The 13364-nt window shown below is 33.5% G+C and overlaps 2 protein-coding genes across 3 annotated transcripts; one reads left to right on the top strand and one right to left on the bottom strand.

The window, feature by feature from the left end:
* Positions 1–334: 334 nt before the first annotated feature.
* LOC123199603 lies at positions 335–6208 on the top strand. The gene is made up of 3 exons (XM_044614632.1): positions 335–811; positions 1877–3365; positions 4675–6208. The coding sequence occupies exons 1-3, from the start codon at positions 466–468 to the stop codon at positions 5840–5842; spliced, it is 3003 nt and encodes a 1000-aa protein (XP_044470567.1). The 5' UTR covers positions 335–465; the 3' UTR covers positions 5843–6208.
* A 1401-nt stretch (positions 6209–7609) lies between these two features.
* On the bottom strand, positions 7610–10578 carry LOC123199823 (probable mediator of RNA polymerase II transcription subunit 26c). 2 transcript variants are annotated; one of them, XM_044614895.1, is made up of 9 exons: positions 9591–10572; positions 9426–9494; positions 9245–9327; positions 9102–9175; positions 8961–9007; positions 8811–8844; positions 8579–8718; positions 8275–8392; positions 7610–7952 (listed from the first exon to the last, which is right to left on the bottom strand). In XM_044614895.1, exons 1-9 carry the CDS (start codon positions 10008–10010, stop codon positions 7834–7836), a joined length of 1104 nt encoding a protein of 367 aa, XP_044470830.1. In that variant the 5' UTR covers positions 10011–10572; the 3' UTR covers positions 7610–7833. The 2 variants fall into 2 exon arrangements, 1 of the variants encoding a protein (XP_044470830.1); XR_006498431.1 differs by having other exon boundaries at positions 7792–7952; positions 8486–8718; positions 9591–10578.
* Between the last annotated feature and the right edge of the window lie 2786 nt (positions 10579–13364).

Genomic DNA, 13364 nt, shown 5'->3' with positions numbered 1-13364 from the left:
ATAAAACAAAATGAGTTTGAGCCTTATATGTTGATCTCGAATTAATTCTTTAAATTTGAGCCTATCTCAAATTAGATTTTGTTTGAGCTAAATTCAAATCAAATTCAACTTAATGGCAGCAACACCTTTTCTAGCGTATGGAACTTACAACTTTTTTTTGTCCCCTTCATTTTCTTTCTTAGAGCTAATTGATTTTTTATTCCCTTCCTCTGGGCATTCCTTGGGCCAGAATCACATCCACCAATTCAAGACCAAACCCAAACCCACCCCGCCATATCGGCCCAAACTTACACCACCGCACGTGCGTTAGGGTTTTGGGAGGTTTAGGCGTCGTCTCCTCTACTCTCTTTCCCTAAAACCCTAACACTTCTGTATACAAAATCCTCACAGTTTTATCTTAATCACCGTAAAATGACATAAGACCCGCTTTCCATTTCCCTCCAAAACCCTAAGTCCTGATTAACCATGAAAACCGTCTCCTCAAAACCCTTTTTCTCTGTCTCCTCCTCTTCTCTGTTCCAATTCAGAATTTTCTTCTCCCATTTCTCGACATCGTCATTTCCTCCATCTCGACGACAAGAGGAGGAGTCTCGAAATGTGAGGGTTTCGGTGTGGTGGGATTTTGAGAATTGCAATTTGCCTGCCGGTGTTAATGTGTTCAAGGTTGCTCACGCCATCACTGCTGCCATTAGGAGCCATGGAATTAAGGGCCCCGTCATGATCACCGCCTTTGGAGATGTGATGCAGCTTTCGAGGACTAATCAGGAGGCGCTCTCGGCTACTGGGATCAATATTACTCATGTTCCTAATGGTATATGTTTGCTTCTTTGTGGCATTTCCTTTTTCTTATTTCAGGTTCTAGTCTTTGAGTGTTAAAGGAGCATCTGTTACTTTTCTAAGTTTAAAATATGTGAATGGAAATTCTTCGGCATCCTGTAGTAATTTAAATTATGTTATGCTTGTATTATTGGATGAACAAGAAATGGGTGCAAAATTTCCATCTGAGTTAGAGAATTGGTATTTTAGATGTTCAGTGGATACATGGTTGTAGCTTGGCAGTGATGAAGTCGAGATTTTTGTGTGCAATGTGCGACAAGAACTTGTGGCTTCAGTGTAGGTTGGTGATCATTCGCCTGGGATTTACTTCTTATCTGATGGTAGACTAAAAAGTGATATGTGAAGAAGTTGTAGCTATGATTTAAGGTTTCCATGGAGCTTTTCAGGGAAGGAGCAAGGCTTTAAAGTTGGCTATGTATATTTCATGATTACAAAGCGGTGATAAATGTCTAGAGTCATAACACCAGATCATCAAATGAGGAAGCATTTAAGGTTTTTATTGGATTTTAGTTTCTGGTAACCAGAGAGCTCCCCTGTGTAGGTGTTGAGGAATGACTATCATAAGTTTGTTGCTTACATGACATGAGAATCTATGCAAAAAACACCCACCCTTGTGTAATGTGCTAATTGATTTACAACCAGGGGGAAGAGAAGATTGGGAATTGCTGGTTGACCATGATACTTCCATATTTATCAACTCTAAAGTTTAATTATTGCTATATATATGTGGATGTGTATTATTCTTTGTGTATACATGATTCTGCCATTCAATAATTGTAAATGAGAGTGAGGAGAGAGTAATCAAGTTACATGAGTATGAATCCGTATCATATCTTTCTGTAAAAAAATGTATCAATATCATAACTCACATATTCATATAAAGATTTGCAAATTGATTATTTTTTGGTTATCTGAAGTGTCACTGGTAAAATTGAGGTTATCAGGTTTTTGCCGGTAAATGTCCAGTTGTTAAATTTCTTAGCGATTGATTAGTTGGGTTCCTACCTATTTTGCCATGAAATTTTTTCCTCCAATGCAGGTGGAAAGAATAGCGCTGATAGGTCACTTCTTGTAGATCTAATGTACTGGGTTTCTCAAAATCCTCCACCAGCACATCTTTTTCTAATCTCTGGTGATAGGGACTTTGCTAGTATTTTGCACCGACTAAGGATGAACAATTATAACATATTGCTTGCAAGTTCAGAAACTGCTCCAACTGTTCTCTGCAGTGCTGCTAGTATCATGTGGAATTGGAGTTCACTGGTCCGAGGGGAGAACCTTACTGGAAAGCATTTTAATCAACCTCCTGATGGTCCTTATGGTTCCTGGTATGGCCATTATAAGGTGCCTCTTGAAGATCCCTTCTCTGTTGTTGAACAACCAGCAGCAAGAAGTTCACGCAGTGACGAGGTTTGTGATCCTGCTGCAGATTCTAAGCCCAGTCCAATACCAGGGGCAGTTATGAGACAGATTCGTCAGATTTTAAACTCATATCCTAAAGGAATCTCAATTACGGAACTTCGGGCAGAATTGAATAAGGGTTATGTTGGTATAGATAAAGACCTCTATGGATATAAGAGATTTTACCGCTTTCTTGTGGCGATGCCACATATTTTAAAGGTTCACCGTGTAAGTGATGGCCATTTTATTGTTCGGCAAATCACTGCAAAAGCTCCTGAACCATTTGAGTTCGGTCTGGGTACATCTAATGAGCGTGTTGGTGGAAGTGGAGATCAGGACCTCTCAAAGCCTTTGAGGTTGAATGGTGAGGAAAGCCATAAAGATGAAACTATCCATGGTAAGACAATTTTGCCTTCATCACCTGAAGTTAATGTGGAAGACCCTTCAAAAAAGATTCAACAGCCCCCTGAATCAAGTGAGAAGGTTGTCAGCATGGAAGTGAAGGAACCTCTAAAAATAATGCAACAGCCCACTTCAGCTGAGAAGAAGGTTTCTGAGGCAGCTGGTGAACAGAAAACTAAGGGAAATCTGTTATCTGTAGAGAAACAAGATTCTGCATCTAAAGTGGGATTCTTCAGAAAAATTTGGCGGAGATGCTTCGGCAGTAAAGATGGGATTTCTGAAATTAAATGTCAGAACATTCCTCAAAAAGTTAGTGATTCAGGAGATATCTCTGAGAAGACAAGTCACAACTATCCTGAAAACTCTTGTATTAATGGTGATAAGTTTGAGAAGATAAAAGTGGATGAGAAGAGCATGAGAACACCAAGTCAAGATGGTTTTCCAGTTGGATCTGCTGAGAAAAAATCTGCTAGAAGCACTGAACCTTCTGATGACAATTATACCCCACGTCCAGGTGCTCTAACTCGAATAATAAACTGGTTTAAATTTCAGCGTAGCAGCCAAGACACTGCTAGATCAATTGATCCATCTAGTGAAAGACCAATCAAGATACACATTAATTCTCACAAGCATGAGGTTTTTATGAAGGATTCTTTCTGGTCTGACATGGAATCCTTCTTGGATTCACCTAGAGGATCAGTCATTGTCACCCAATCTAGGACAAGGTACATGCATCTGCTTAGAATTCTTTCCTTTTTTTCTGACAGTATAGTATTTTTAGCTGTTACAATGATAATGCAGTGCATGTTGCATATAAAATTTTTCTATCCACAAAACAAATTTTAAGAACTTCTTGGCCAATAAAATTTTGGAAGTCATAAAATTGCTACATATTTTGTTTCATTTTAGATAACTTTTTGTAGTTCTTTACTTTTTCATATATGTGATAAAATATTAAGAAAGCTGAATGTTATTTTTTTTTCTTATTTCAAAAAGGAGTTTATATATGTTGCGTACCTGTTCAAGCCAAAATCTCCCCTGCTCCAGTTTCAATTCCTCCTGGCAAATAAATGGAAAGAATTGGAACCTGCAATATTCATGACCTCAACATGTAGCATTCAATCTGTATATTTTGTACTCAATCAAATAAAATAGACTCAATCAAGTAATGGAAAGTGCAGTCCATTCCATTCATTCATTCACCAAACAAATGTTTACACCAAGTGTTTCACAAATAGACTTAGAGCAACAAAACTAAAAGGAAAATGGACATTAACAAAGGAAATAGGCACTGCTAATTCTGGAATTCGAGAGCCAGACCCCTCCTTCTTCTCAGACAACTTCAGTACATCATTCTAGACCAAACAAAAGCTGTTTTACTCCTTTTTCTGCTGCCATATAAAGGATGAATTTCCTTAACCGAATTCTTCCCTCTGCCCACTCATAAGCTGCCAAGTGTTTCAGCTGAATGGCCAGGATCACTCTGTTTCAGCTCAGTTTCTGTAATCCCCATATTGCCCTCCATCTTGTTAATCCTTGAATCCTCAGCTGAGAGTTTCATCCTTCCTTCCTTTTCTGGGTCTGCTTCCTCTTTGCTCTTCCTGGGCCTGTGGACATAAACTTTGGTAATTAGGCCTCTATCAATATATTAGATAGATAGTGTAATCCAAATTAGTCCACAAGCCTGCAACATTAAGTCAGGTACATGTATATTTCTGAGAGTTTCAAATATTGCCTTGTGTCAAAGAGATGGGAAGGGACTCTATTAATAAATTTCATTTCCAGAAACGAGATTTAGATCGTAGTTTGCAACTGACTGAAGTGGGGTCATCCATTTATCTAATGTCTTGCTTTCTCTTTTATAGTTTCTGCAACTTTAACAGTTGTTGCACATGATTTCATATAGTTGTAAAGGAATCTAATAATTTTAGTGTAACAACTTAAAAAATGGTAACTCTGATTTTCACAGGTTTGACAGTTGCAATCAATATTGTATAGTTGTATATTGCTTATATTGTTTGTGGTTTGTTTCAGGGAACAGTTGGCTCAATGTCTGCAGAAGGAAGGCCCTTCAGCTCTTAGAGATCTCACTGATAGCTATCTTCTTAACCTGGTAGATATGTTGATATCAGAGAAGAAATGGGTGGAAGAAAGGCCATCTGAAATATCACCTTTCAAACTTATTCAGCCAGTTGTAAAGAGGTCTTCTTTGGGTCAATCTTGTGCTGCAAATGGATTGAGATCAATCTTTTTAAGTACAGAGTCACAATCCAACCCGCCAATTCTACTGGAGCTTAATAGAGAGAAAAAGATTCAAAATATTTCTCATGCCGGAGTTTCCCCACCTATCAGTAATAAGAGACCTTTGGACAGATCTAGAAATGACATATTAGCTGACTGTCAGAACCTTGTGAATGAGATAATGAAGGAGTACCCAGAAGGATATAATATGGGATCGATCAGGAAACTGTTCCTTGAGAGGTATGGCTACCATCTTGATTTGCAAAAACTCGGTTACCAAAAGTTGGCATCCCTAATACAGATCATGCCCGGTGTGAAAATTGAGTCCAGTCGTATCTTTCCTTCCAGTAAAGTAGTAGGTGGCTCTGATCAGGAGTTTTTTTTCAATAACATTCGAGAAGATAATGCCCCATTAAATAGCTCAGATAGTGAATCATCTGAGACGTCAAAGAAGAATGATGAATCTGACTCTCTATGGGATGAGCTCGGCCCTGTTTCTAACTTGAATTTTGATAGAAAGGAAGGGCAGTTAATGCCAAGGGATTCGGCCATAAAAGAAACAAAGAGACAATATCCTGATTATGAACCTTCTGTCTCTGATGATGAAATTTCAGATTCGGAAGAAGTCTCAACTGGAACACTTCCAAAAGGGCAAGGAAAGCCAGTAACAGAGGAAGACAGCTCATTATTGCAAATCCTAGATTCATGGTACAGCAGTAATGAAGGAGACAAAAAAAAGGGCATGTCAGAGAATGTTGATGGCGCCATTGATTGTTCCACTCATTGTGTAAAGCCATCTAGCTCATCAGAAGTATTGACCAAGAGTAAAACCTCTTCGGTGAACTGTGGACGGAAGCAAAGACCTCAAAGGAGCTATACTTTTGTTTCAGACCCAGTTGAGAACAAGAAGGACAAGCTCATTGATGGAATCTTAGGCAGCTTGAAGAAATCAGCTGAGTGAATGATACAAAGCTGAAGGGTTAGTAAAATACAGGACAATCAAGCTTTAGGAAAAGGCAATCAGCTTTTATTGATTTAAAACCACAGAGTAGATGGTGTTATAATACCAGTAAGAACAGAGTTGATTTTTTTGAGCCCTGAGAATATGCCAAATGGCAGCATTGTTCTTCAATTCAATTAAAGCTTTTTGGATGATGTTGAGCATAGAGCATAGCTTTTTCAAAAAGGGTGGAACATCACCATTTATATTTTACATGAGGACATTCATATTGCTCTCTTTTATGTTCTTGATATAAAAAGTTGTCTTAAAGGAAATGTAACTTCAAGGCTTTAATTAGTTAGTAATGTTAACCACTTCTTCCTCCAATCTTTTATTCTCTTCTTAGTTTTTGGTATTTTTCATTGATATAGAAATTGCTGTCGATTTACATCAAAAGACTTTCTTCATCAAATCATACAATGATGATTTGATAAAAAGAGAACATAAAAATGGAAGCATCTAAAATTTGTTGGTTGAATAAATATGCAACACCTGACTAGTCCCTGCTCTGACTCATGCTTCTATATTACAGTGAAAATGATTTTAGACATTCTTGAATGATCTCATTTTCTGGATTTTGTCATTTAAATTTATAACAAATGTTTCTAAGGTTTCTTACAAAAGATTCAGGTTATTTCAAACAACAAGTTTTGAAGTGTTGTAAAGATTGTTCGATGGGCTTTTAAAGAAATAACATAAAACGAAAATCCATCAATTTATAGAGATTTTCTCTCAAATAAATATTATAGCTCATATTTCTTCAAGGGCATTCAGTAATAAGTGTGTGTTTTGTCAATTCAAGCTGTCAAGATTGATTAATTGAATGAAGTTTTTAAATTATGAACAATTCAAATGGTTTCAGAATGTAAGTTGACGAGAGAAAATAAGATTGAGATTAATAAAAAGTTGAGAGATTGAGATTCGATGATGTAATAATAATAGATAAATAGAAAAAAAAAATTTAAATAGGCACAGGCCTGCTGTGCTCATTTCTGCCAGCAGAAAGGCAGAAGCCAAGCAGAAGCGGCTTCTGCCCTCAGAATCTGTTTTTAAGAAAATATATAGCAACGCCTGGCCTTACAGCTCATAAATCAGATCCAGTCTGCTACAGTATCAAATCGAGCCTTATCATACCAAACTTTTTTGTCGGGCCTTGGACCCGCCCGGCCATTTGACACCTCTAAAACTAATTTATCAATATATTCCCACCATTTTAGTAACAACACAATTTGTTAGGTAACATTTTGGCAAATCTTTATTATTTTTTGTAGCAATAGTATCAGAAGATGTCATCAATTATAAATGTGCAAAGTTACCATTAAAAATATAATTAATTTCACATTTTCTTCAGTGTAAAAAATACCAATTATTCATATATAAATGATTTAGTTTTAATTATTATATTTAATATATTTTCATATTTTCGAAAAGGAAAATTATCTGTTATTTTATAATAGTATTTGAAAATGATAGACACATTTATTATTAACATTATTATCTATCTAGTTTAATCTGTTTATATAATTTTCTGCTTTAGTAATGAGCACAATATTTAGCTTCAAAGCCTTCATATACAATATCCTAACCTTATATCTACAAATATAATTAAAAAAATCCATACATCTAAGTTTAGAGAGATATGGGTTACAAATCTATATCTAAGTTTGTAACCCATATAACCCTAAACTTTTTGCTATCTTTTTCCCATCAAAAAAAAGAGGGAGAAAATAAAAAATCTATTTTGCTTTATATTACTTTGTTTTCTTAACCATTCATCAAAAGAAAATTGTTTTTTCCTCCAAAAAATTAAAAAAGATAAACCCGTTTGAAGATTTTCCGGCACACACCCGATAAAGGCCGAGAAAAAGCCTTTTGGGGTTGAACCAACCACATCAATAAAGGGGTTTTTAACTTGTAACAATTTTGATAATCTTTGTCTTTTCCATGTTCATTCACCAGTGTCTGCCGCCTTGTGATCCACTGCTTTTGTTCTTTCCAAAGAAGGAGTTTTTTGGCTTGGACTTTGGTATCTCATGAATGTCCATCACTTGAATTGTTCTTTGCTTTTTGGCTTCATAAACACACACAAAACAAAACAACTCCAATCAGAACAATAAACATCTTGCCAGATTTACCTCAGCATAATACCAGATACAGTGTGCATTTTTGTAAAACCGGGCCAAAGAAACTGTTTACCAATTTGCGCCGACAGATGTAAGTTCGGATTTTACAAAAATGCAAAATTGGTATCAACGGCTGCACATATAACCTGCCAATGAAGGGACACATAGGCTGGTCGTTGGTTGATTGTATGTGCATCCATGGCAAAGAAGGCTTTCTGGGAAAACAGACATGTACACTGCAATAGAGAGAATGAAAATGATGTAACTAACCATTTTCAGCCTCCTTATAGCTCTCTTGAAGCCGTTTTCTGGCTGAATCAAGCCTATCGGAATCAAAATTTCTTTCCTTTTGTTGCTGTTGTTGACGTTGTTGTTGTTCTCTCATTCGCTGCAAAATTATAAAAATAAGCAAATGCTTGGCTTTGCGAGGAGGTTTCGAAAGTGTTTTTACTTGAGAAATTTACTTGTTTACTCCACCCACCTAAGCTAAAGCTTCATAGTTTGATTTTAAACCCTCCATTTTCTCAGCAACCAAACAAGAGAATTAAAGACTCTAATTTGGTGCATATGATACCTGTACACTTAGAGGAACATGAGCTGCTGGAGGTTTAGATGCAGCAGCTTCTTTCTGGGGCAGATTCACATTTGAATTCGAATTCGGTTTAGGCTTCCTTTCCGGCTCTGAATTATTCCTCTCTGACCCAGAACTTCCATCTATCAAGCAAAAACAACTCATTAAACAAATGCAGTCAATAAAAATAAACACAATCAAAAAGCCACAACTGAGAATTGGATTCTCTACTCACTCTGTGGGTTTGGAGAGTATGCAAAATCCGGAACCTAAAAATTAAATAATAGAAGAATCTTAGAAAGAAAGTAACAAAGAAATTTTCAACAACTTTCTCAGGAAAAGCCAAATTGCCAAGAAAATAAAAGAGAAAAGGTTTATCTTTCACCTGGTGACGCCCATTCTGGGGAATCTTTTGTTGGGGTGAGTCTCCATCTGCAGACATCATCAAACAATTAAACCTCTGGAAATTTTCCCAGAAAGGCAAATGGAAAACTATGAACTAAGAATTCAACAGAAATTGAATTACCCATTAGCGTCGGGGCACTGACTTCTCCAGGTTGATTCAATCTCACCCACTCATCTACTATCTCCTTCCATTTTCTGCAAAATTAAACCCCAAAATCAACAACCTTTTTAACTAATTTTTGGAAATTAACTCAAATTTAATACCTAACGAGATGCTTCACTAATCTTCGAACGTCATTGGATGAATGCTTCCTCAATCGATTCACATGCCTCCCAATATCGGTTTCCTGTAATTACAGCTCAATTTATCATCTAAGTTTGGAACTTCAATAACTGCAAAACAACAAGAAAGAAAAACACAAATTTCCCCGGAAAAAAATTAAACCTTTAAAGCTTTGAATGTTATATCCATGTCTGCCAAATTTTGAAGCAGATCAATCAGAGAATCTTCAGACTGAAACTCAAAAACAAAAACAAACCCATTTCATTTAATTCATTAAAAATAAAAAATAAAAATTTTGAGAAAAAGTTAAAAACTAAAGAAAATAACCTGGTCAGGATCTTCGAGATGCTCTCTAATTTCAAGAATTTTTCTCTGTTCATCATCAAACAAGCCGCCATAAGGATCCAAATCATCATCTTGATCAACATGATCGTGGTGATCATCATCAACATCAACTGAACGGGGCGTGTAGGGCGACTCGTGGCCTTTATTTAAGCCATCATGATCAATCTCCTTCTCAATCTTATCGTCGACTCCATTAACCCGACTATCTCCGCCGCCACCGAAGTCACAGTTTCGACACCGCGTGGAAATACACGTGGCATAAAGCCTCTCCACAATCTTATCCCGCCGCTCCTTCAACTCCGCCGTGTAGTCCAGCGACGCCACTAGAATCGCTGTGTCAATAAACGTCCACACGTCCACGTTCGCCGAGTCAAGAATAGATCGAAACTCATCCAAATCCATCGAAAATTTTAATTATAATAATTATTACGAATAAATAAATAAATTTACCAAAAAATAGAAAACCCAAGTGACGTGAAACTCTAAACAGAATCTGAGTTTACATCGCCAGATCTAAAGAAAGAACAGTACAATGACAAGTTATTGAATGAAAGAAGAAGGTCTGACAGAAAAAAAAAAGTAAGAAATTTTATTAAGTAAAAAAGCCCATAAAAAGAAAGAGATCTGATGGGCAAATTTGTTGAAGCTAACAAGGGCTCTTAGGGAGAAATTCTTCAGGGAAATTTATGTAAAGTTTTAATTTTATTTCGTTTATCATGTTAGAGGACAGTGAAGATCAGAGTTTCTCAAGGGTTGACGGTGGTGAGGGAGGGAGGGAGGGAATAGTATATTCCAAAAAAAAGTAGGATGAATTTTGGTTAATTTTGGGAATTGTTGAATTTTAATTAATTAAAAAACAGTGTTGGTTCTGGTGGTGAGTCAGAAGACAGCAAGACTTTGCGATGCTATCTATCCCTTTGAACCAAGTTTTGGTTTGTTGTGGTTTGGGAGATGGACAGACACAAAGAAAGTGAGAGGAAGACTTGCATGGTTGAATAATGGGTTTTTTAAAATTTATTTATACAATTATTTAATATATAGAAATAAAATTAACAAAAATAATTTTATAAATATATAATAACATATTATTATATAATTAAATAATTTTAAATTAGAAATAATTTAACATCTAATCATATGATGATATTATTAATTGTATATAAAATTATACATATAATAATATTTTTTAATACAAATAAACAATTTTAATCAAAATTGCTTTTTTAGATTATAAGGATATAGTCAAAAAAAGATAAGTCTTACAAAAAATATTCAAACTCTAAAAGTTAACATCAATCGTGGTTAGATATAATAAACAATGATTATATATGATAAATGGTCACGATAAACACCGATTAAATATGATAAAAAGTTACTTAAGGGTGATGATGAGTAATTTGATAAAAAGATGATTAGACGTTGTAAATAGTAATTGAGCGATTGCACCTACTTTTATACATGAAAACTTTCTTTCTCGCATAAATCATATTTTAATATGACTAATTAGTAATTTCCATCCATTAATAATCATATTTTTTATTAATTTATTTTGTTGCTTTAACTAGTTTAAAATAAAATTTTAGATGAATAAAATATTTCTGAGACTAAGATTTTAAGATTAAAAATGAAGGTAAAACATATATAATAGGATTATAATTTATAAAAAAAAAATAGTTAAAATCATTTAAAAGTATTAAAAATAGGTTTAATAACTTTCCAATTTATTTTCAATACAAACTTTTAAAAATTATTATTCAAAATTCTTCATTTTTAATATTTGTTTAGAAGAAAAGGTTATATAGCCATTTATTATTGAATTTTCAACGTTTTTATAAAGGTTTTTAAAAATATTTAGAAAATCATTTATTAAAAAAATAAAAATTACTATATAGCCTTTTAGTAGGGTTTTCGATATGTTGACATAGGCCTTTTTCTAAATATATTTGGAAAAATTATGTGCAAATTAATTAAAGTGATGTTGCACGTTTATAAGAAATAAAACTTAATTAATGGGTTATTTCAAATTTAGGAATGAATACTGTGATAATTGTTAGAGGTTTTTTTTTTTTTTTTTCTAAAGTAAATAATTGATGGAATATTGCAGCCAGTGCAAAGGATTTGTCTAACATCCATAGAGGTGTACATAATTTAGTTAAAATAGTAAAACTGAGTCAAATCATATAAAAATTACAGTTTTATTTTTTTGTTAAAAATTTTTGAAACTGTTTTTTTTTTTCATTTTGAAATACAGTTTAGATGATTTTCAAATCAAACCAAATCGTAAATTATATTTTTTTAATTTATATATTATATATTGATAAAATTTTTCAATAAATAATTATGTGTATAACTTGTTTTTTATATTTATTTTATTATTTTCTTTAAATATATATTGTATATATATTTCATATTTATTTTACTTATTTATATTTTGTTTTAAAAAACTATAAATTATATATATATATATATATATATATATATATATATATATAAAATTTTAAAATATTCAAACAATTATTGTCAAATCATGTATTGTATCATAAAATACGTATTATATATTGTAAAATATTGATCACTATAATTTAAATTATATTTTTTCAGTTAGGTACGGTTTTGATTAAAAAAATTTCAAACTATTTTTTTAATTTAATTTTAAAAACTCTCAAACCACTCTAAAATGAACTATACACTTACTCAAACATTCAAATAAGAAAGGTAGAGAATTAAACTTTTTTTTTTTTTGTATATTTATTTAAAAAAACCTACAATGACACGTTACTAATAATGATTAGAAACTAATTACAATTAGATAATCTTGATTAAATTTGATAAGTCAAATCAATCTTTATTAATTACCAAGTTTGGGTAAATTCTTTAAGTGAAGACCAAAAGCCTTCGTACAAAAATTCCCATTAAAATGTTGAAGTAACCAATGGTAGGCCAAGCCAAGTTAGTCATGTGGTCACACATGATTAGGCTATGGGGTTCACATAAATTCTAACATTTTTTGGACCTTAGATCATATTCAAACTTGGAAGCACACTTGTTAGAGCCATGAGATCTTTTTTATGATCATTGTTTAGGGTTTTACATTTTGATGGTGCAAATGTCATTCTCTGATCTTGTATTAGTTTTAAGTAGAAATGCAATTCAACCCTTCAAATCTGGTCTTTAACCTGCCCTTTAATTTATAGGGATGAAGACAGCTAAAATTTCGAAAATTGGGGAAAAGCAAAAGTAAGGATAAAGATAGATTTATCATCAACTTATCTCTTCTTGGGCTTAACCTTCCTTTAAATATCACCTAAACACTTTAATACTAAATTACCATTAAAATTTTATTATTACAAATAGACCCTGATGTTAAATATTTTTGTAATGGCTAATATAAACTCAGAGGGGAGGTGAATAGGTTCTTAAAAAAAATTAAAAGGAACACTTTCTCAATAACCAAGTTTATGTAGAGCAACAATAAATACCACAACAAATTTTGCAAGACACACAACAACAATAAAATGACAAAAATAAAGTAAGATTTTGCAAAAACACAACAACAAAAATAATAATAACAACAACAACAATTTAAGCAATAAATAAATAAATATCCGACAAAAATTAAAAAGTTTGAGTTGTAGAAAAATCAATTTAAAGTGGTTCGGAGCTTTCTCTTGCAAGTTGCTTACGTCCACTTCTCCAAGCAAATCGCCTTGGAGTTCCGTCATCTCTTGAAAATTTTTTACATATAGTATATCAAAG

This window comes from Mangifera indica, chromosome 16, assembly GCF_011075055.1.
Source record: "Mangifera indica cultivar Alphonso chromosome 16, CATAS_Mindica_2.1, whole genome shotgun sequence".
Lineage (NCBI taxonomy): Eukaryota > Viridiplantae > Streptophyta > Magnoliopsida > Sapindales > Anacardiaceae > Mangifera > Mangifera indica.
The sequence above is the reverse complement of the archived record's forward strand: the minus strand, read 5'-3'. Positions and strand labels throughout refer to the sequence as shown.